A 22757-nucleotide genomic window follows, 5' to 3' on the forward strand; every position below is an offset into this window, starting at 1 on the left:
TGCCCCATCAGATTTTAGGAGCTTGGATGGCTCCTGAAATGCGAAAGATTTAAAGGGTCACAGGCAAAGGAGTCTGGGTAGAAAATACTTTTCTTCAAATGAATTTGGGGAAGGATGCTCTGGCCTCCCTTCCTCCTTTCTGCATCTAGACCAAATCAGTAAGCCTATGGGTCTTCCCTATAGCAAAAGAGCCAGAGGAGGCTAAATTAAACCCTTCCCCACAATCCCTCCTTCAGGGGAAACGTCCCCTTTATATATTATGGTCATAGCAGGAGACTGCCTTAACTATGTCCCTTTAAAAAGGAAAAAAAAATCAGCAAAGCACAATCATAACTGCTCTGGCTACTACAGAATCGTTGGTCCCCTTGTCCTGGGGCAGGAGTTATTGCAAGGATACTACTTAGCATTAAGTCAAAGGAAACTACAGTATCAGCACTGTCTATCATTCCTGGCCCCACCGCCATCAGCACCCACAGCCCCAGCCTTCCACCACGTCCTTGCTGTCAAGTTTAATGTTGTCTGTGTTCTTCTCACTAAACACAGGCCCCCCGTGCCTCATCATGAGCTCGGTGGCCACCTTCACAAAGGCTTCCTCCACATTGCTGGAGTCCTTGGCAGACGTCTCGATGGCACAGAGGATCTCGTAGTGCTCGGCCAGGCTCTGAGCTTCGGTCAGCTGAACTTCTCGAAGGTCACTTAGATCTGACTTGTTCCCTGGAGGGAGAAGCCAGGTTGTGTAAGTTAGGGGAAAGGAATCTTCCCTGGACTCTTTCCCTAAGGGCTGGGGTATCAGAAGGGAAGGGAAAGCCAGGAAAAGAGGCAGATGGAGTAGAAAGAAAATCTCCCCAAGAGTTCTGCATACAGCATTGATTTTAAGCAGCTAAGTGTTTATCATCTTGCCCAAACCCTACAATTAAACTAGTTGCCCCCCTGAAACTTCCCTCTTCTCCAGGTGTCTCTGATACTGCTCTTCCTCCACTTGTCTAGGTTCCTCAAAGCTCTATTTTTAACTTTTACCTTCTTTCTTAGAATCACTACTAAATATTGGTTCCAAGGCAAAAGAACATTAAGGGCTTGGCAGTTGTGATCACAAAGCTAGAAAGTGTCTGAAGCCAGATTTGATCCCATTCAATGATCTCTATCCATTAAGCCACCTAAGTGCCCCCATCAAAGCTATCTTTGCATCTCCTAAGCCTAATTACCTAGCAAAGGGCCAGGTTTAGTAAATGCTCATTCATTCCATAACATCACACACATCCATCCCCTTTCTTTCCATTTTTACTGCCCACTTAGTTTATTTCTACTAACCTAACAAGAATCATTTGTTCTCAAACAGTGCACTGGGTGCTGGGGAAGGTACAAAGGTCCCTGAGGTTGTGGAACTTGCTTACAATTTAGCAGAGGGGTGCAATATATACATGAAATGGATACAATTATAATGCAGGAGAAAGGGCCCAAGATACATCCAAAAAAGCCATGAGTCAAGAGAGGAAAGAGCTGGAAGCTGAGGAGTGCCCAGAAGGTTTCAAGTAGAAGGCATTTGAAATGACATGGAAGACTAGATGAGATTTCAATAATCTGCTAAAGGATTTAGGTTCTAAACAGGGGCTGTTTAGAAAGGAAGACTTCATCATGGTGTTACGTTGGCCTCAATTTATTGTTTGTGGATTATGGAAGTGGGTGTCATATGGGAGATCTATTCCTCTTGGCCCCACAAGTCAGAATCAACAGTGATGAATGGACATTTCAAGAAGGCAGGTTTCAGCTTGCCATAAGGAAAAACTACCTACTAATTACATCTGTCCCAAAATGACTCTGGAATGGCCAATGTGGGAATTTGTTTTGCAATGCCTTATCTGCTCTAAGGGTTGTTTTTCAGTTGGGGAGGGGGAAGGTGAGAAGAAGCAGGGAGCAATGATCAAGATGCAAAAGGATGCTAAAAGTTTTTTAATGTGTAGAAGACAGAAGAAAGGGCAGAACAGAACAGACAAGCAGGACAGCTTCGAATGGTGAATTTACTACATACTTGCAGAATTATCAGACAATAGAAAAGGGCAATAAATTTGGAGTCAAAAGACTTGACTTTCAATCCTGGCTCTAATACTGATTATCTGTGTGACCTTGGATAGATGGCTTAAACTTCCCTGGGCCTCAGTTTCCCCAAGTGCTTTAGGTGACTAGATTAGATGGGAAGTGTCCTTTTCAGTTCTAGACTTATGATCCTGTGAGAGTAAGCAGGGAATAGGGTATTATATCACTCTGGGAGCAGAGCTCTATAGGGTGGTGGTAACAGAAGCCAAATTACACAGGTTTGATGAGTGAGTGGGTAAAAAATCATGGTGGCATCTAATGGAAACTTTTTTCCAAGAACATGGGAGAAGAAGAGAACACATGGCAGTTTGATGGGATAAAAAGGTCAAGGGATATCTTTGTAGGTGTGGAGAGCTCAACATGTTTGTAAGAAGATGGGCAGAGACCAAGAGAAAGAATGAAAGATGTATCAAATGGCTAATTGAGGGGACAAAATTCTGGAGAAAGGACAAGAATCTAGGGATTCTGGAAGCATAATTAAGAACATAGGTAGAATCTGCACTTTTGGCAAAAAGGAAGGTTTCCTTTGAGATGAGAAGGAGGGGGGGGGGGGGAAGAGCTTAAAGAGGTTTGAGGTGGGGATGCAAAAAGTTGGCTCAAACAAACTCAAAAAATTGCTCAACAGAGTCAGCAAAAAAGATTGTGACTGTGGAGGGAAAGGGCTTGGGGTTTAAAGAGACACCTGAAATAATCATAAGGAATGAGATAAGGAATCTCAATTATTATTATTGAATGAACTTGAAAGGATGGAGGTGGAATAAGGTCCAATAGGAAATGCATTCTCAGTAAAAAAGCATCTCTCTGGACTAGCTGAGAAACAGTATCTCATAGTGAGTTTAAGTTTAAATCTTTGGTGCTAAATGCTATAATAAAAAGAATGATGGCTCTGGAGTCAGAAGATGGGTTCAAATCTTGACTCTACCTTCTGGGGGAATATGGGCAATCATTTCATGTCTCGGATCTTCTGTTTTAAAATAAAATAAGGGGACTGGGATTGAAGACTTTTCAGGCCCTTTCCAGGTCTGATTCTCAGATCCAAGCTTGAAATTTCAGAACCTACTACAGATCAAAAGCTAATTAATTGACTCTGTATCTCACATTTTTAACAATGACTGCCCTGACTTTCTTCTACTCCCATCCTCTCAGCAAGCCCACAGCCCCAGTCTCAGATCACACTTTAAGAAATCCCTGGCTTTGAGATGCTTATTCTGTGGTGCCCATAGAGTAGATCTCATTTTTACTCTAAGGGTTCTGAGGAAGACTACAAAAGTGAGGATATTTGGGTTCAAATCCCAACTCTGCCATGATGCATTTGGGCCTTCCCTGTAAAACAAGGGCATTTGGCTATGACATAACAGCCTTCTTTGGTTTAGATGGGCAAAACATTTGGCACACTATAGGTATTTAATAAATGCCTATAGTGAACTGATTAGACTGCCAGGAAGGAGAAAGCAACTCACCAATCAGCAGCTGGACTATGTTGGAGCCTGCATACTTTCTGACATCCTCGATCCAGTGAGGCACAGAGAGGAATGAGCTCTTTTTGGTGATGTCATAGGCAAGGATGGCTCCATTGGCGCTTCGGTAATAACTCTGCGTGATGGTGCGGAAACGCTCCTGGCCAGCAGTGTCCCAGATTTGAAGCTGTACGAAAACAGGGAAGAGGTTTAATGAGGGGTTCAGTAGGAGGTGGGAAATGGGTTAATTGTGAGAAACAGATGAAACCAAGGGAGATAATCTTAAGTCAAGGGCTTTGCTCACTATTGAACTGAACAGGAAGAACCTTGCTGTTTGCAGCCTGGATTGAAGCCTCCCTGACAGCAAGGAAGGACTCTGCTGGCCTCGTTGGTCAGGACCCCTGGGGAACAGATGGTATCCTTGTTGGAGATCTGCTCATTACCCCTGATCAGCCTAACATTAAGGAAGATCCTAAAGCTTGAATCCTGGGACCAAGGAATTGGGCACAGGGTGCATTACATAGCCCCCAGTGAGCATGGGGCAGTGGGCACTTGAGTTAATGTTTACCTTGGGCCAAGGTCCTAGGAGTTACAATTTGGTTTTTCCATTTTTGATAATCGTGGAATTTAGTGTAAGAAAAGCTGCCCTCTTCCCCCCACCCCAATCTCCAGTCTCTCTCCAGTGCCCTGGGCTACCGTTTCCATACCACTGAAATGGGTCTTCTGGATGAGATTCATTTCTAAAGTAGAAATCCCATTTATTGCGGATCTAAGGATCTAAGCTCTTCTGCTCACAAGTCAGTGGCAGAAACCCACCTTTCAAACTGTATAAATGGAGATTTTGAACCATGGACTTCATCCCCCATAAGTCCCTTAGTTTTCCCAAAATTCCCTTTAATCTCTCCTGCACCTCTACTTTGCTTGGTCACATTGTTTTATATTTATATTTTATATATTAACTCCTTCCTCTTTTGTTCCTGGGAGCCAGCCAGTTAGTACCTTTTAGTTAGGTCTGTTAGATTATTAATAAAATATTCATAAATCTCCACAAAACTCAGAAACTGAGAAACATCCAGAATCCAAGATGGCCCCCGGGGCAAGAGTCTACCCACCTAGCTTGGTGGAAATGCCTTTCTTGCCACATCGTTGTCCATAGGGGACATCTTGTCTATCTGACCTCAGTAGGTATTGTGTCTGCCCAATTCCACCCCTCCATTCTGTTTGTACTGTTGCTATGGGTAGATATGACGTATGGCATAACATGAGTATCTTAATGGTCTCTGCTTCTTCCTGCCTTTCCCAAGGCCAACAGTGATACTACCTAGGATAAACCTATAAAACTGCCCATGAACAGGAATTCCCTTTGAAGGGGATACAATAGAGGGACCCACAATAAAAATACTGAATCTTGGCTGAGGGAAGGGTTGAACAAATCCTGGTGTATGAATGTAATGGCGTACTACTGGATTGTAAGAAAGTAAGAAGCTTTTCAGTATTTTCTCTAGAAGTTTAGGGAAAGAGATGACTAAGTTGTTTGGTCCTCTAGGAAAATAAGATTGTTGCCCAGGTAGGAGGCAACATTAAATTTCATCTGGACTGTTCCCCTCCCAAAAAGTCTGGGAAGAATTATATAACTGATGCACAGTGAAAAGAGAATCAAAACAATTTTGTTGTAACTTTTGAGAGACTTAGTTCTTTATTTTCAATACAAATGAAGTGTGATGAAACATGCAACACTTCCTAATAGGTGCAGATTGAGACATTTTGCATATGTATCTGTTACAAGGACTTTGTTCTCTTTCTTCTCATTGAGGGTAGGAGAATATATATGGATATTTGTTGTGAAGAGATCCAAGTGGGGTCCCAAGACTAAAAGTTAGGGATCAATGAACCCAATGAACAATTCCCACCAAAATGTTTTTATATTCTACCACAATAAAATACGGAATAGTGGGTTTACCACTAGAGGACTTAGTTTAGAATCCTGGGCCTGCCACTTATATGTTTGGGCACTTATAGGATGTTTGGGCAAATTATTTAACCTCTCTAGGCTTCAATTTCTTCACATGTAGAATGTATATATACATATATACACACAAAAATATAATATACCAATCATATGATTGGCTAAATCAGGGGGAAATTACATCTTTCTTTACCCTAAAACTTGTTTTAATTTTAATGCCTGGAGTTGAAAAGCTCTAGGTTCAAATCTGGCCTCAGACACTTCCTAGCAGTGTGACCCTAGGCAAGTCCCTTAACCTTGATTGCTGCTAGCTTTTGGTACTTACTCTTCTATTGCCAACTCAGAGCAAGTTTACCTTATGTAGCTAGCCAGCTTATCCCTGCTCTAAGATCAGGTGGGATTCAGGTGCCTTGGCCTCCAGGAGGAGAGACCAGGGTCAAAATGTTGGTTTGTCTTGCACTGGAAGTCCCTTGCCTTGTCCCTCTTCCAACTTTACCTTTCTTCTTCTTCCCACCCTAAAAATTCCCATTTCCTTAGTGCTAGGTGTTAAGAAAGCAAACTTAACTACAGGATACATTTAAATATTTATAGACCAAACATACGAATTCTGATTGGAAATCAAGTCCAAACCCTGAATTCTACAAGAAAAATAAACTGAGGTCTAATAGTGACTTGCTAGGAAGTAAAATTTGAATTCGGCTCTTTCCTCAATCACAAGTTTTCTCTTTCAATTTAGCAAAGACAGTGACCACACCTGATAATGTATACAATTATTCTTTCAAAGTAGCCTCCCTTTTCTCTGTGCTAAAGATGTTTCATTATTTCCTAGATCTTATACAAGTTATTTTGTATTAAGTTATTTGTTAACAAGAAACTTCTAGCTCTCTCCTAAACTCATAGTATGTCTTATCTTTTGGGAGATTTTATCCTCAGAAATGGTTTAGCAGGAGCAATAAGAATAACTTCAACAGAATTTTCCTTATAATGGTTTTTTTTACATAACCCTTACCTTCTATCTTATTATTATGTTATATTATTTTATATATATTATATCCCCTTTGAAGGGGATACAATAGAGGGACCACAATAAAAATACTGAATCTCTGCTGAAGGAAGGGTTGAACAAATCCTGATGCGTGAATGTAATGGCATACTACTGGATTGTAAGAAAGTATATATTATGTGTTATAATATATTATACATTATATTATATATAATTATATTATTATTATATCAATACTGTGAGTTGGTTCTAAGGGAGAAGAGCAGTGAGGGTTAAGCTCAAATTACTTGCCCAGGGTCACACAGCTAGGAAGTATCTGAGATCAATTTTGAACCTAGGACCTCCCATCTCTAGGCCTGGCTCTCAATCCGCTGAGCCACCCAGCTGTCCCCCTTATAATGGTTCTACAAATTAATCTACCCATTTTATGGAAGAGGAAACAAACTATTACTGAAGTTAACTAACACAACCAATACCAGTCAGAGCCAGAATTCCAACTGAGAGTCATTGTCCCTTAGTCCCTGGTTTGGGGTTTTCTGGAGTAGTTTGTCACTTGCTTGAACAGGGCTAAGTGACTTGCCCAAGGTCACACAGCTAGTGTCCTGAGTTAAAATCTGAACTCAGGAAGATGACTCAGTGCTCTACCCCTACTGTATCACCTAGTCTCACCAGCAGATGCTTGAGGCTAAATCTCTTTCCACTCTTCAAGGCTGTCTCCTTTTCCCTTTCTTTATGTCTAATGACCATCTAGCACAATAACAATGACACATGCTTCAGAGATTACATCAGTTACTGGCTGGGATGAATGATGAAATCTCACTGGTAAACACATCATTTTCACAGTGTTTTCCAACTCCAAGAACATTGTGCCTCTCTAAACTAGTATTCCCCCAGACTTAGACCTGAGAGGGCTCTTAGAAAGGAAGTGGGCTGAACCCAGAAAGACCCACTTTCACATCCTACCTCCCTCACTAGTTATGTGATCCAAGGCGGGCCAATTCCCCTTCTCTGGGCTCAGTTTTCTCATCTATAAAATGGGAGAGTCTTTAAGGGCCCTTCCCAACTCCAGATCTATGATTCTAAGGTGACTAAAGAAATGGGGAAAACAGTGGAATTGCTTGTCAACTCCAGGAGTGGGAAGGGAAGAGGGGAAGGAGACAATAAGATCATGTAACCATGAATAAATGAAAAAAGAATAAATGGGGGGTGCCCCTATTTCAATGCAAAATAGTTGAGAACAGAAAATAATTCATAAGCAAACATGTAATAGATAAGAAATTACATGTTTCCTCTAATAGTTATATGGAAAACCATAAGTGAATAATAGTAGCTAACATAGTATACAAATGCTTTACATACAGTTGGTCCTAACAACTACCCTGAGAAGCAGGTGCTATTACCTCCACTTTACAGATAAGGAAACTGAGGCAGGAGAGGTTAAGTGACTTGCCTGGGTTAATATCTAAGATGGAATTTGAAACAAGGTCTTTCTTCCTGTTCTGTCAACTCCCTTAGCTTATTATATTCCTGGAAAAGTCAGGCTGGAAGATAATGTAAGAATCCTCTGTACCACTCCAGTGATGGGCAAACTTTTTAAAGAGGGGGCCAAAAGAAAGGAAATGCTCATTTGTCAGTCTGTTTCTAAGGCAACTCTTTGTTTCATTGTATTGTATCCTACTCAGATTAGGAATAATGTCTTGTGGATGGATAGAACATTTTGGGGGGCCTCATCTGGCCTGCAGGCTGTAGTGGCCATAGTTTGCCCATCAGTGACTTAGACCTTCAAGCTCTGCTCCTTATTTGTTATAATATCCCTTTAAGTATTTAGAATCCACCACTTTCCTGAAGTTATCTCAGATCACACAAAGGAAAGGAACCTAGATGCACAAAAATATTTATAGCAGCTTTTTCTGTGGTAGCAAAGAATTAGAAATTGAGGGGATGCCCATCAGGGAAATGGCTAAACAAATTGTATTATAGGATGGAGTGTATGTGTGTTATATATGCTTTAGGATTGTGCTATAAAAAATTAAAGGGGGGGGCAGGTGGGTGGCTCAGTGGATTGAGAGCCAGGCCTAAAGATGGGAGGTCCTAGGTTCAAATCTGGCCTTAGACACTTCCCAGCTGTGTGACCCTGGGCAAGTCACTTGACCCCCATTGCCTAGCCCTTACCACTCCAAGATGGAAGATATGGGTTTTTTAAAAATTAAATTTAAAAAAAATGGAGGGGGTTCAAGGGACAGAGAGAACTAGGCCTAGAGATGGACAAGTCCTGGGTTCAAATATGATTTCCCAGCTGTGTGACCAAATACAAAGTATTTTTTCTATGACAAAAGATAAGAGTTTAAAAAACAAATGGGGTAATTTCCAAAAAAACATGGTAAGATCCATATGAACTGATGCCAAGTGAAGCAAGAAGAACTGGGAAATCATTATGTAGCAATGTTGTAATGATGATCTGGGACCTGCTACTCTGATCAATACAATGATCCAAGACAATTTCAAAGGATTCGGGATGGGGAAAAATGCTATCTATCCACCTCCAGAGAGAACTGATGAGCCCTTGAATGCAAACTGAAGTATAATTTTTCACTTTTTTTCTATGACTAATTAGAAATGTTTTGCATGACTTTACATGCATGTTTTTTCCCCTTAAGACTTTACCTTTTGTCTTAGAGTTAGGTAAAAGGTGGGGGTGACTTGCCCAGGGTCACATAGCTAGAAAGTGTTTGGGATCAGATTTGAACCCAGGGCCTCCCATCTCCAGGCTTGGGTCTATCCACTGAACCACCTAGCTGCCCTTTTTAAATGTATGATTAATTGATATCATTTTGCTTGCTTTTGCAATGAATGGAAGGGGAAAGAATTTGGAAAAGGATGTTATATATGATATATGATATGAAAAATAATGAGTTAAAAAGAGACAATAAAAAACTACCAGCTCATAAAACAGTGTTTAATTGATGTCAAATAGTAAATGTATCTATAATCCAGGTATGACATCCCTTAAGGCTTCCTGGTTTGTTTGTCTTTTTTTTAAAGCAAACCCACAATTTATCCATAAAGATTTTCTTAGCCTCTTTAGCCTCAAGAGGCTTGTCTTCTTGACTGCTATCCCCCTACCCTCTTTTTCTCACCAGAAATGACAAGCCATGTTCTAAGCGAGTCAAACAAGCTTTGAGGGGCAGGCGATCACTTAATGTTCTTTAGTATCCCCTAGCTACCTAGCCCAGATCCTTATTTCCACAAGAGCTTTCAAAGACTCACTGAAGTTGAAAGATGTAAATTTAGGACAAGCAAGGAATAAACTTGGTATTCTGGGAGGCAGTCAAGCCTGAAAATAGAAATGATCTCAAAGAAAATATGAACAAGGATAATAGATTTAAGTGCTTAAAGAAAAGATGGACATAAGTCCATAGAAGTTGAGGGTGGTTGGGTGGCTCAATGGATAGAGCCAGGCTTGGAGAGGGGGTTCAAATATGGTCTTGCCCACTTTCTAGCTGTGTGACCCCGGGCAAGTCACTCATCCCCCACTGCCTAGCCCTTACTGCTCTTCTGTCTTAGTATATATATATATATGTATATATATATATATATACCAATGCATAGTATTGATTTCTAAGACAGAAGGTTAGGAATTTTTAAAATGGCATATAAGCACAAAATATTGGCAATGACAATGACTTTATAGAGATCACCTTGAGAAAAGGAAACAGACCCAGAGAGTCAGTAAATTGCTCTTGTTCATACCCAGCTAAGAACCAGTAGAGGCGGGACATGATCTTATTTCTCTCTACCTCTGAATTTATCAAAAAGGATAGTCATGATTCTCCTATTTGACCCATGGTGTCCTCAGAGACCAAACAAAGGCCAGAGTAAGTGGCTTTGGAGATGGGCCCAGTATGGCTATTTTTACATTCTCACTACTGAAGTATAAACTTCCATGGGGTGGGGGTATATAGCCCTAAAAAAACCATGAGGGTGGGACCACTGCCATCAAAGGAGTGTGGGATTATGAAGACTGTTAGTGGGAATCTGGGTTCTAGCTGTTGCTAACTTGATGTGTGGCCTTCAGTAAATCAGTATTTCACATATTTAGACCAAGTTTCTTCCTCTATAAAAGCAAGTGTGTGAGATTAATACAGTGGGAAGAATATAGCATCTGCCACTTACTACCTGTGTACACAGCTTTAGGCAGGCCATTTCCCATCTTTGGGCTTTTCTTTTCTCATCTGCAAAAAGTAGTACCAAATCAGATGAACTCAGAAGAGACTCTATTACTCTTGGTAAATCCTTGCTCAATTTTACAATGGTGCAGCCCACCGCCACTGAATGCTCTAAGAGGAGGTCTGACCCAGCTCCTAGTTTATGGGTACGGGTACCTTTGACCTATCCATATTCAGGTAAGAATGTGAGTTTGCTTTAAAAACAAAAAAACCCCCAAAAAACAAGAGGTAAACAGTAGGAAGAACCTTCTCTGCTAGGCACCATGGGTTCATCTATAAATCTTTTGCCAGAACTTTAGGACAATGGAAGGCAGTGAAGAGTCAAAATGGCAGAAATGCCACTTACCAAGCTTTCCAAGAACAGAACTTGGAAACTAGACATTATTTCATTATGGGGCTGACCCACCATATGCCCCCCACCCCCAAGAGGATGAATAAACAATGGGAAGGAAAAGAGGAAGTTAATTACTTGGCCACTCCCATCATGGCACAGACCCACGTGACTACCACCATCTAAGCCACTAGCCAATTATCTACTTAATTAGATCCCTATTTTTATTAGGGCTCTAGCACAATATGAAATCCCAGCCCTCTGATTAAGAGGCAGGCCCTGATACTTGGGTCTCCTAAGAAGCCCTGGGGAGAGCTAGATGTAAAGTTTAATGAGACTGATTAGAAAGTGTTCACTTTAGGGAGCAGCAAAGTGAGGACCAAAACAGGTAGACAGTTCTCAGTCCAGAATTATCTTGGGCTGTTGAGGACAAGTCAGAGCCTTGCTCCCTTTCTTTTCATCACTGTCTCACTCTTCCCAGAAATCGAAGGAGATTTCCCCTGTTGCCTCCACTTTTGCCCTGGGTCCTACCTATTCCTTTGAATATTCTGCCTGGCACAACAACCCTTTTATTCTCTATAATCTTAACAATCTCAAACTTAGCCCTTTCCCCATCCCATCCCTAGTATCTTAGTATGGTCTGAAACATTCTTGCCTCTCTTCTTCCTTTTCTAAATTGAATTTCCCTTTTCTTTTTGGGGGTGGCAGTGGTTGTGGTGGTAGATGTTTCCTCTTCTCTCTTTTGCCCAATTCCTAATTCCTAAGTGCCAGCAACTGCTCTTGGAAACCCCAGGTTGATTAATAAATAGACACAGACACATACACAGAGTTGATGCCGCCAGCTTCTATCTTTCTGAAATTGTTTCTCCCTACCCATCCCCATCTCAAAACAAACTATGGGATCACATGATAGACTTCAAACTACTTAAAACAAGTGCCAAGTCTAAACAGCCACATGGACTCCCCCTCCGCACATCCTATTTGAACAGTTCTCTGCCTACGTTATCTAAACAAACCAAGCGAACCAACACGGACTTTGGATTATAAAATTTATCCACCAACCCCCCAACACACATAACACAGGCTTGTTTAATAAATCTTCAGCCTTCAACCTTTCTCCAGGTTTGTGTCCCCTTTTCAGGACAAAAGAGCCTCAACCTCCAAGGTAAATCCCTGGACTGTTGACTTCTGGGGAGAGGGGACTACATTGAGCAAAGGTGGGAAACCTTCCAAAACTAGGAAGGATCCTAGGGCCTCAAAGGAAGTAACCTTGGAAACTGTCCAGATCACCCTGAGAAGGAGGAAGTTTAATAATATTTGAAGAAATGAATTAATTGCATTTCCCTCTCTACCTCGCCCTCAGCAGACAGTCAAGGAGGGCACAGAAAGGACTTTTATGGGTTGCAGAGGCCTGGGGGGTGTGTGTGTGTGTGGGGTGAGTCTTCAGATTTAAACTCTAGGCAAATTTACAATGATATAAAGAGTGTTAACTTCAAGACTATGGTTCCTGGGCAACAGTGAACCTAAGAGAAGAGCATTTAAGCTGTTCTCAGATATTTCAAAGTGGAAGAATTCTGATACCCTTCTGTTGCTCCAGAAAGAGGAATTAGGGACCAATAGATGCTAATAGAGGGAGGTAGATTTCTTCTCAGTTAAGAAAAGGACTTCCTAATCATCAGAGCTGCAAACAAAGGAGCAGGCTGCTGAGATAAGAAGCTTGCCCTCACTGGAAGGGTTCCAAGCAGAGGCTTGAGCACCAGGAACTCCAGAAGCCCTAGAGATTCAACTCAAAAGGAGCACGCTGACTGATGGTGTCATCATCCCTTGGCACTTAGCACACTAGACATGGTCAGACCAACAAGTCAGCTGGGCAGCTAGATGTGCAGTGGACAGTGATGAGCCTGAAGTTAGGCATTCCTGAGCTCAAATCCAGTTTCAGACACTCAGTAGCCATGTGACCAAGTCACTTAAGCACTATCTGCCTCAGTTTCCTCAACAGTAAAATTAGGCAATTGTACCACCTATCCTCCAGGATTAGTGATGAATGTGTTAGATGTTAGGGTCAAGATGAGTTAGTATTTGTGGAATGCTTAGCACAGTGCCCAGCATGTAGTTCTTTTGGTCAGTTGTGCCTGACTCTTTTAATGACTCCATTTGGGGTTTTCTTGATTCATTTCCTTCTCCAGCTTATTTCACAGTTGAGGAAACTGAGGCAAATAGGGTTAAATGACTTGCCCAGGGTCACACAGCTATTAGTATCCAAGGCTGGGTATGAATTCAGATCTTTCCTGACTCCAGGCCTTTATTCAGTCTATCCACTGGACAACTTAGCTACCTACCCCTGGCTTATTTCCTTCCTCCAGAAAGATGCTAATGATTAGGACTGCAGGAATACTGTAGGAAGTACTATAGCTTGGGGCTTCCAGCAACAAGGTTAATTAACAGAATTTAATTTAATCATGGTTCCAGTACTGGAATGGGGCTTAGCACCTACCTCCTAATAGATGTTCATTTCTTTCCTTCCTTATGTGCTAGACTTGGAGTCAAGAAGACCCAGGGGCAGCGAGGTGGCTCAATGGATAGAGAGCCAGGCCTGGATATAGGAGATCCTGGGTTCAAATCTGGCCTCAGATACTTCCTAGCTATGTGACCCTGGGTAAGTCCCTTAATTCCATTTGCCTAGCCCTTACCACTCTTCTGCCTTGGAACCAGCACTTAGTATGGATTTTTAGACAGAAGAGATGGTATGGGCTTAAAAAATTTTTTTAAAGATGACCTGAACTCAAATCCTACTTGACATTTGCCAGCATCTGATGACATCTGTTCATCCCAGGATGTTCTGTCTCCAAGCCTGGACCTCTATCCATTGAGACAGCTAGCTGCCCTTGATTCTCGGTAAGCTCTTTTTATTCAGTCATTGTCTCCCACTTAACCAAGGTCTATCATTAATGGCAAGTAGCTACAATATGCAGACATTAGGTCTTTTTTTTCTTTTCTCCTATGGGGTACCATGTAGACAGCCAATAGCTAAGGATGACTAGAAGGTGTTTCTTTTGTATTTATTGGCATCTTTCTGTTGTGGAACTGCTGAGGATAGTACTTCCTCTAAAAAAACAACAAAAACAACCAAGCCCTAAAACAGGGATAAAAAGAACAGCTAGGCCAAGGAAGTGCTTTCTAGGGATTTAATAATGTTCCCACTGAGTAAAATTCTTATTTTATTTCTGTACAAAATTATCCTTGCTTATTAAGGTTAACAGGACACAGCCAGTTCAATTATAGCACTTTTGGCTAAACCCCCTCCCCCTCCATCTAAACAAGGGGTGGTTTTGGTTGAACCATTTTTCTCTCCAGTAAAAGGGACAGTGGAAATTTCCTTGCTTCTCTCCAAACTAGAAAAGAAACTCAGAAAACTCTGTTCCCAGGACAACCCTTGTGAAAACTGGTCACACTGACCCAAATAGAAATTGCTATTTTTCATCACCTCCTAGGACAAGATGAATCAGAATTGGGAGTGTCATCTGTGACCTGAGTCTACCCACAACCCTTTTGTGGAAGTCTGACTGTCCAGGCTCACTTCTCAAAGGATGGACTTCCAAACCAGCCACAGACCAAATTATTAGGTACACTGGGTAGGCATGACCAGTTCAACTTCTGATTTTAACTAACTGAAGGATGAAGGCTACAGTTTCTGGGAAGAAACTGAGGTAACTAGCCCTCTAAAGCTCACTACTGTTTGTCTTTTGGGCTGGACCATTCTACCATTAGGAAAAGAGTCAGCAAGGTGGTTTAAAAAAGGGTTTTGCCTTCCCATGAAAATGTAGATTCCTCTCAAATATTCATTCTTATCAGATCTCAGGGTGAATGAATTTCTTGGGCTCTTTTCTGAAAGGAGAGGGAAGAGGAAAGGAAAGAACATTTGAAACAGGGAAATTAGGCAGTTAGGTGGTTGATAAAGAGTCAGAAAGACCTGAGTTCAAATATAACCTCAGAGTTATAAGTTGTATGTCCCTGGGCAAGTCACAAAAACTCTGTTTCCTCATTCATAAAATGAGAATAAGGACAACACCTACCTCAGGTGACTTTCAAATGAGATAATATGTGTAAGTGCTTAGCATAGTGCCTGCACATAGCAGGGAACAAATGCTTCTTCTGCAGGTTAGAAGAAAAGGAACCAAAAAGAGAAGGCTGGGGCCAAAATGGAACATTCCCCAAACAACTTCATAATTATGCAAGCCTGTCCTGATTCCTGATTCATTCTCTCTCTCTCCCTCCCTCTCCAAGCAAGCATGATCTAAAAGAGCCCATACAAATGGGAATTTTCCCTAACACCTTCCACTGGGACCAAAAAGGAACCACAAGAAGGAATTGTTATCTACCCCACAAAGGTAGACAAGGTAGAAGATCCCCCCCCCCTTCTCTCCATTCTCAGATGCTGGGAGTCCCCCCTGCTTCTCTGGATCTCTTTTTAATCTACTTTCTTTATCCTATGACTATACATTAAAAAAACAAACAAACAACCTTATCTTCTGGTCTTAGAATCAATACAAAGAGGTAAGGGGCAGGCATGGATATATGAATGCCTTGTGCAGGGGGGCAGGGAGGTAGGAGTTCAGAGAAGAGCTAGTAGTCCCAGGTTTGGTTCAAATGCAGAGGTCAGGGGGAGAAGAGACGAAAGGTGAGAGCTGTAGTACCTTAAATGTCAGGCATCTGGTTTTTATCCCATGAGCAAAAGGGAGCCCCTGAAAATTTAAGGGAGCTATGATCAGATCAGTAGTGCCTTCGAACCTGCCAGCAATGTAGGGGATGGACTGGAGAGAGCTTCAAGATCAACCAGTTTTTATAGTGGTCTAGATAAGAAGTGGTACAAAAAACTGAGCAAAGTTTATTGCTTTTCAGTCTGTCCAACTCTTCATGACCCCAACTGGGGTTTTCTTGGCAAATGTACTGGAGTGGTTGGCCATCTCCTTCTCTAGCTCATTTGACAGATGAGTAAACTGAGGCAAACAGGCCCGGACTTGCCCAGGATCACCACAGCTATTGTCTTGAACTCAGGAAGGTGAATCTTCCTAACTCTAGGCTTGGCTCCCTATCTATAGAGTCTTCTTTCTATAAAAAGATACATAGATGGGAGGTTCTCCGTTCAAATCTGTACTCAGATATATCTTATCTGTTTGACCCTGGGCAAGTCACTTAACCCCATGGCCTAGCCTTTATTGTTCTTCTGCCCTGGAACCAATACATAGTATTGATTCTAAGACAAGGCAAGAATTTTTTAAAAAGATACATGAGGCAGCTGGGTAGCTCAATGGATTGAGAGTCAGGCCTAGAGACTGGAGGTCCTAGGTTAAAATCTGGCCTTAGACACTTCCTATGTGTGATCCTGGGCAAGTCACTTGACCTCCCCCATTGCCTACTCTTACCACTCTAGGAGCCAATACACAGAAGTTAAGGGTTTAAAAAAAAAAGATACATATAAATGCAACCCCATATTGAATTCATATTTTGAACATGTGGCAGTTAGGTGGCTCGGTGGCTAGGGCCCTCATAAGGTCTCTGTAAATCTGTCTTTAGACACTAGCTGTGCCTCAGTTTCTTTATCTGTAAAACAGGCATAATAGCACCTACCTCCCAGGAATGTTGTAAGGATCCAATAATATTTGTAAAGTTCCTTGCAAACCTTAAAGCACTATCTATAGGCAAACTAGCTATTTACAAGCTCCCTTAGGAGAGAGACTACATATTACTCATCTTTTGTCTCACCCTGTACAAGGCCTTACATATAGATCAGGATGACAGGATTTTACTATTAGAAGACCTTAGAAATCTACTTCCAACTCTCATTTTACTTGTAGGGAAAACCAGGACCTGAGCAGTGAACTCACCAGCCAAAGTCTCAGAGCTAAAAGTAGGAATAGAATCCAGGTCTTCAAGTCCAAATTCAAAGTCCATTAAATGAATTAACACTTATTTGAATTGTCTATTTCTAAAGAGATTGAGCCAGATTCAAAAGTCAACATAGAAAACAGCAAAAAAAAATTAAAGAGAATAAAAAGATGATGAAAATATTAAAGTAAAGTCCTCAGAAATGCACAGCGATCCCAAGCAGTTGGGGAAAGAGTTTAGCCCCTTCTGCCCATGGAAAATTAAAGCAAAAAAAATAAAATCTTCATTTCTCTGGGGAGCCAAACATTTTTGTCTGGCAATGAATGAATGAAAAAAGTCTACTAGTGCTGTCAAAGGTCCAACATTAGCTGACATAATATTATTCTTCATGCCAGATTATGGAGTCAAGATTATTTGTGTCACCTTATACACTTTATGGTGGTACACTGTACAAGAACGAGGTAGGCCTGGAGTCGGGAAGACACTTGGATAAGTCATTTAACCCTGATTTGCCTCAGTTTCCTCATCCAGAAGAGAATTCCGGTAATTCCATAATTGCCATTCCCATAACTCTTTCTGCAGGAGCCATAAAGTCCATTTTTTTCAGGCGCTGTTACAGGAGCTGCACTGTGAGCAGTGTACAGCTCTCAGAAATTACATTTTAAAAAATGTGGCAATGGCTCTTGCGGCCAAAAAGGTTCCCGACCCCTGCCATAAGGGAATGATAAACCACTCCAGTATCTTAGCCAAGAAAACCCCAAATGGGGTCATGAAGAACTGGCCACCACTGAAACAAGGGAATAAGTACTTTAAAGCCTTTAGGAATTTTGGGTTGTAAGGGCAAGGCTCCTGTCAATCCACCTGATACAAACTGGTCATTGTGAAAGCTACTCATGGGTCTAAAAGACTATTTTCAACAAAAATGGCCAATTTTTGTCCTCAAACCAGACTAAGTCTTGAGTTCATTTGTGCCTATTGTGAAAGTAGAATCCTAGACTGTTCTAGATGAGGTCTCAGAAATCCAATTCCATTATTTCACAGGAGTAAATCAAGGTCTACTAAGGATGGAGGAGTGGACCAAGGTGCAGAGATGCAAGGATCATGCATGATTTTCAACCAAAAATATTATCAAATTTATTTCCAATAAGAGATATAAACTTCAACTCTTGGCCAGATTTAGTTCTGAATACATTCTGGCTTTTTCTAATGTATGTGTATAAATACATATCCTTTACCGAAAATATTTGCCTGGGTAGGGTGGGGAGGAGAGGCAGCCAGGTGGCTTGGTGGGTAGAGAGCCAGGTCTCAAGAATGGAAGGTCCTGGTTTCAAATGTGATCTAAGAAAGGTCCTAGTGGTGTGGAGTTACCCCAATTGCCTACCCCCTTTCCCACTCTTCTGCCTTAGAACCAATACAGTTATTATTCTAAGATTGAAGACAATATTTTTAATGGAAAAAAAAGATTTGCCTGACCTGAGTTTGCCATAAATGAGATTTTAAATTCTTAATGTAGCCACCAAGCTATCTTGCCATGACTCCTTAGCTAAGCCCTTTAGGGAGTTGCCAGGAGGGTATATAGCTGACTTATTCAGGGTCACCAGGCTAACAATTATTCAATCTTCTCAGATAAAGAGCCTAAGCATTTGCACACAGCACAATTAACAAGAAACATTTCTTATCTATTCGTTCCAAAGGCCCAGCAGAACCTCTTTTAAAGCCATGCTGGTAGCTGCTGGCCCTGCAGACTTGAAAGTAATAACAAGGAATGAATTTACTTCAGAGGGATCATTTCCCCAATTGCTACCTGGAGGCAGTGCAGGGGTGGAACCAAGGGGAGATCTGGAGACAAGAGCCAGGCTTCTTTTTGGGTCTGAATTTCCTCATTTGTTGAAAGGGACTCATTTCTTACAGTTCCCCTTAGATCATTCCATTTTCTGTGATCCTAGTCTCCCCAGGTATCAATCAGGCTGTGAGGGTGCTGATAATACCATTAATCTGGCATGTCAAAAATCTTCAAGGTACTAAGTAATAAAATGTTTTTTGTTGTCCTGAACTGTGAAGGATTTCATCTCTGTAGGGAACTTTGGGGGTGGAAGTCATGAGAAGGAACTGCTAGGTAGCACAGTGGACAGAGCATCAGGTCTGGACTGGGTGGCAAGAGAGAAATGGGACCACTTGGGTTGAAATGTGACCTCAAAAACTTCCTAGCTGGGTGACCCAGGGCAAGTCACTTAACCCCTATTGCCTAGCCTTTGCTCTTCTTAGGATTGATATGATAGTAAGGCAGAAGTTTCTCTTTAAATCATGAGGTATGTAGGGCCCTAAAAATTTAATTATAGCAGCTGATGCCCCAATGGATAGTTTGGAGTCAGGAAGACCCAAGTTCAAATCTGCCTTTAGATACACTCTGCTGTGTGACGCTGGGACAAATCCCTTACCCCTGTTTGCCCGTTTCCTCATCTATAAAATGAACTGGAGAAAATGGCAAACCCCTCTAGTATCTTAGCCAAGAAAATCCCAAAATGGGGTCAGAAGAGTTGGGTAGACTGAAATGACTCAATACATTGAGCTGTAATGAGGAAATCCAGGCCATTGGTTTGCTGATGAGGTTCACTGATTGAGAAACTAAAAAGCAAAGAAACAATACCCAAAGACTGAATAACAGCAGTAGCTGGCTGCACAGTGGATAGAGTTCTGGACCTGAAATCCTGAGTTCAAATCTGGCTTCATTTACTTCCTAGCTATGTGACTTGGATAAAAATCACTTATTCTGTAAACCTCAGCTTCCATAACTATAAAATAGGGACAATAGTAGCTTATCTTGCAGGATTGTTGTAAGGATCTTCACACAGTACTTGGCACATAGTAGGCTTTCTTTTTATACAAAATCTATTTTATACATTCCACCACCACTCCCGAATGGACTAGAAGTTAAATACTTGGGTTGAAATCCCACCCTCTTAACACATACTGACCTCTCAGTGCTCTCTAAAAACCTAAATTATAGGGGGCAGCTGTGGATTGAGAGCCAGGCCCAGAGACAGGAGGTCTTGGGTTCAAATCTGTTTGACCCTGGGCAAGTCATTTAACCCCCATTTCCTTGCCCTTACCACTCTTCTGCTTTAGAACCAATACATAGTATTGATTCTAAAGTGGAAGGTATGGGTAAAAAAACAAAACCCAAAACCCTAATTACATGTAACATCCTCTGTAGCACTGGTAGAGGGAGTTTTCCCACTGGGTTCTTCCTATACCCATGAAACCAAAGGTCTGGTGTGGGATGTCAAGTGTAGAGAGTGCTAGACTCAGGGGAGAAAACTCCCTCCCATCAATGCAGCTTTAGTAGCTGCTCTTGGCAACTTAAGCCAACGGGTCTTTAAATCTTTTCTTGAGTCATCTACCTTTTAGAGGAGTCAGAGAAAGCTTCTAGACCCTTTCCAGGAAGGATGTCTTTAAATGCAGAAAACAAAATCTTAAGATTAGAATGGAAGCCATTTATTTGGAAATGCAGCTTTTAAAATCTTTTAAAAACAAGTCCACCTGGGCAGGTCACTCAACCTCAGCTGCCTGGCCCTCACCACACTCTTCTGCCTTGGAATTGATCCTTAGTATTGATTCTAGGAAGGTTAATGGCTTTAAAAAGAAAGTTCCTAGAAAGAAAAAGTTAAGAGAATTGCATGGGGTCATAAAGGCATTATGCCACATTGCTTTCTATCTAATCTACTAAAAATACTTAGCAGAATGGAAACAAAGTCAAAAATTCAAATGGCGCACCATCTATGTATATCCTATATAACCAACAGTATTCCTAAATTCTCCTTTATGGCCCATTATAAAGATAATGAGAAATTTAATGGGGAGGCGTCCAAAAAAGCACTTTTCCTCTGAACAACTCTGAGGTAGCAGAGAATGCAGGATCAATTCCCCTTCAAGTCTTGCTGGTAGAATTAAAGCCACTTGGAGTGACCCAAGAGAAGTGCCAACTATTAAGTGCTTAAGCCATTAATCTAAGCCTTCTAACTCCAAATCCAGGGCTCTTGCCACTACATTAGTTTGATATAGTCTCTCCTGGGCTTTGTGGCTTTCTACTCTCTGATGGAGTTAATCATGATTAGGCTGGCCTTAGACACTTCCCAGCTGTGTGACTCTGGGCAAGTCACTAGATTAACCCCAACTGCCTAGCCCTAGCCTTTGAACTGATATGAGGACAGAAGGTAAGAAAATTTTATGGGTAAAAAATTAGAAACTGTGAGATACACAAAGAGGCATTTGAGAGATAAGGATTACATAACAAAGTGTGTGTGAGGGAAGCTTTACAATTTAAAATGCAAAAAGGCAAAAAATTAAGGGACCTCTTCCATAAAGTTGGAATATTAAGGGTTTTTTTTGTTGCTGTCCAGAGTTCAATATTTAAATCCATTTTGGTCACTTCACCCATTTGACTCTTGAGCGAATCACTTAAAATAAAATCAGAGCCTCAGTTTTGTGCTCTAGAAAATGGGAATCATACTTATGTTACTATACACTCACTGAGTTGTGAGGAAAAAGCACTTTGTATTGCTTCCAGTTTTCAAAAGTTTATCAAAGGCTTTTGAATACTGTACTCTCTTAATGGACATTCTTTTTTTTAAGTGGCTTAAAAATCACTGCATTAACTATTCCTGAACTAAGAATAAAAATTACACTTGAGAATTATTATGAGAGTCTTGGGCTTCTTCATTTTGGTCCTTGAATCTCCAGTACTTAGCACAGTTTCTGGCACATAATAGGCAAAAAAATAAGACACTCACTGAAATGAATATGCAGACTATCCATTTATGTAAGGAGTTCTTTTACTTGCCTTCTCAGTGGGTTGGGGAAGTGGGAGAAGAAGAGAATTGGGAAGTAAGAGTATGTTAGGAGTATGTGTAGGAAGTTTTATAACCTCAAATGTAAAAAAGCAAAATTGTCTTTTTGCTCAACAAAATCCAATTATTGAGGAGGAAAAAAAAACAAATATGCATTTAGGAAAGAGACTTGGTTTGCATTTAAGCCCATTCAAGGTTAAGAAAAATAAGTTTACTTTCTCTCATGTTTCTCTAACTCTTTTTAAAGGTATTGTTCTCCCAGCTGTGTGGCCCTGGGCAAGTCACTTAACCCCAATTGCCTAGCCCTTACTGCTCTTCTGTCTTAGAATCTATAGCACCAATTCTAAGACAGAAGGTAAGGGATTAAAAAAACAAAATAAAACAACCACTGCTGTCCGGTAGGTAAGGCAGTATTTTATCATACTCATTTGTGAAACAAGACTTAAAGCACCCTAAGTAGGACTAAGCCCAAATAACTAACTTCTCCTCATTTCTCTAGTATGACCTGGTGTCTTCCCTTGGATGTATATCAAATGTCTCATTTTCCCTTTGACATGTGGCCCCAAAGCATGGTTTATTGTGAAAAGATGAGATAGACACACTTAAGTTTTCATTAGCCAGCCCACATTGACCTAGAATTTGGCTCTTATCTAACAATATATATGTATCCTCTTTTATGCAAGCCAAGCCAAGCCACAAGCAGAATTTCATAATAAATTGAAGTGTGTCACAGCAAAACTGAAAGGGAAGAAAATTAAAAAACAAAAAAAAAACCACCCTATTCCCTTTGACCTCATATCCCCTCCCTGTTCTTAAAGAATCTGTTAATATATGATAAGAAAATTTGGGGAACAGTACTGCAGAGATCAAGTGTAGGGTCAAAGAAAGCTTTAGGGGTGGGGGGTATCCCCTTCAAACTAGATGCCTCCTCAAGAGATCTTACAAAGTTT

The 22757-nt window shown here is 41.1% G+C and overlaps 1 protein-coding gene across 1 annotated transcript in view; it reads right to left on the reverse strand.

Moving 5' to 3' along the window:
- Window positions 1-328: 328 nt before the first annotated feature.
- The window catches only part of RAB43 (RAB43, member RAS oncogene family), a 28120-nt gene continuing 5691 nt past the window's right edge, over window positions 329-22757 (reverse strand). Inside the window, 2 exon segments of the mRNA XM_044656887.1 lie at window positions 329-714; window positions 3552-3735. Of these exon segments, the coding sequence (XP_044512822.1) occupies window positions 464-714; window positions 3552-3735 (435 nt within the window). The 3' untranslated portion in view covers window positions 329-463.

Source organism: Gracilinanus agilis, chromosome 1 (assembly GCF_016433145.1).
Source record: "Gracilinanus agilis isolate LMUSP501 chromosome 1, AgileGrace, whole genome shotgun sequence".
Taxonomy (NCBI): Eukaryota; Metazoa; Chordata; class Mammalia; order Didelphimorphia; family Didelphidae; genus Gracilinanus; species Gracilinanus agilis.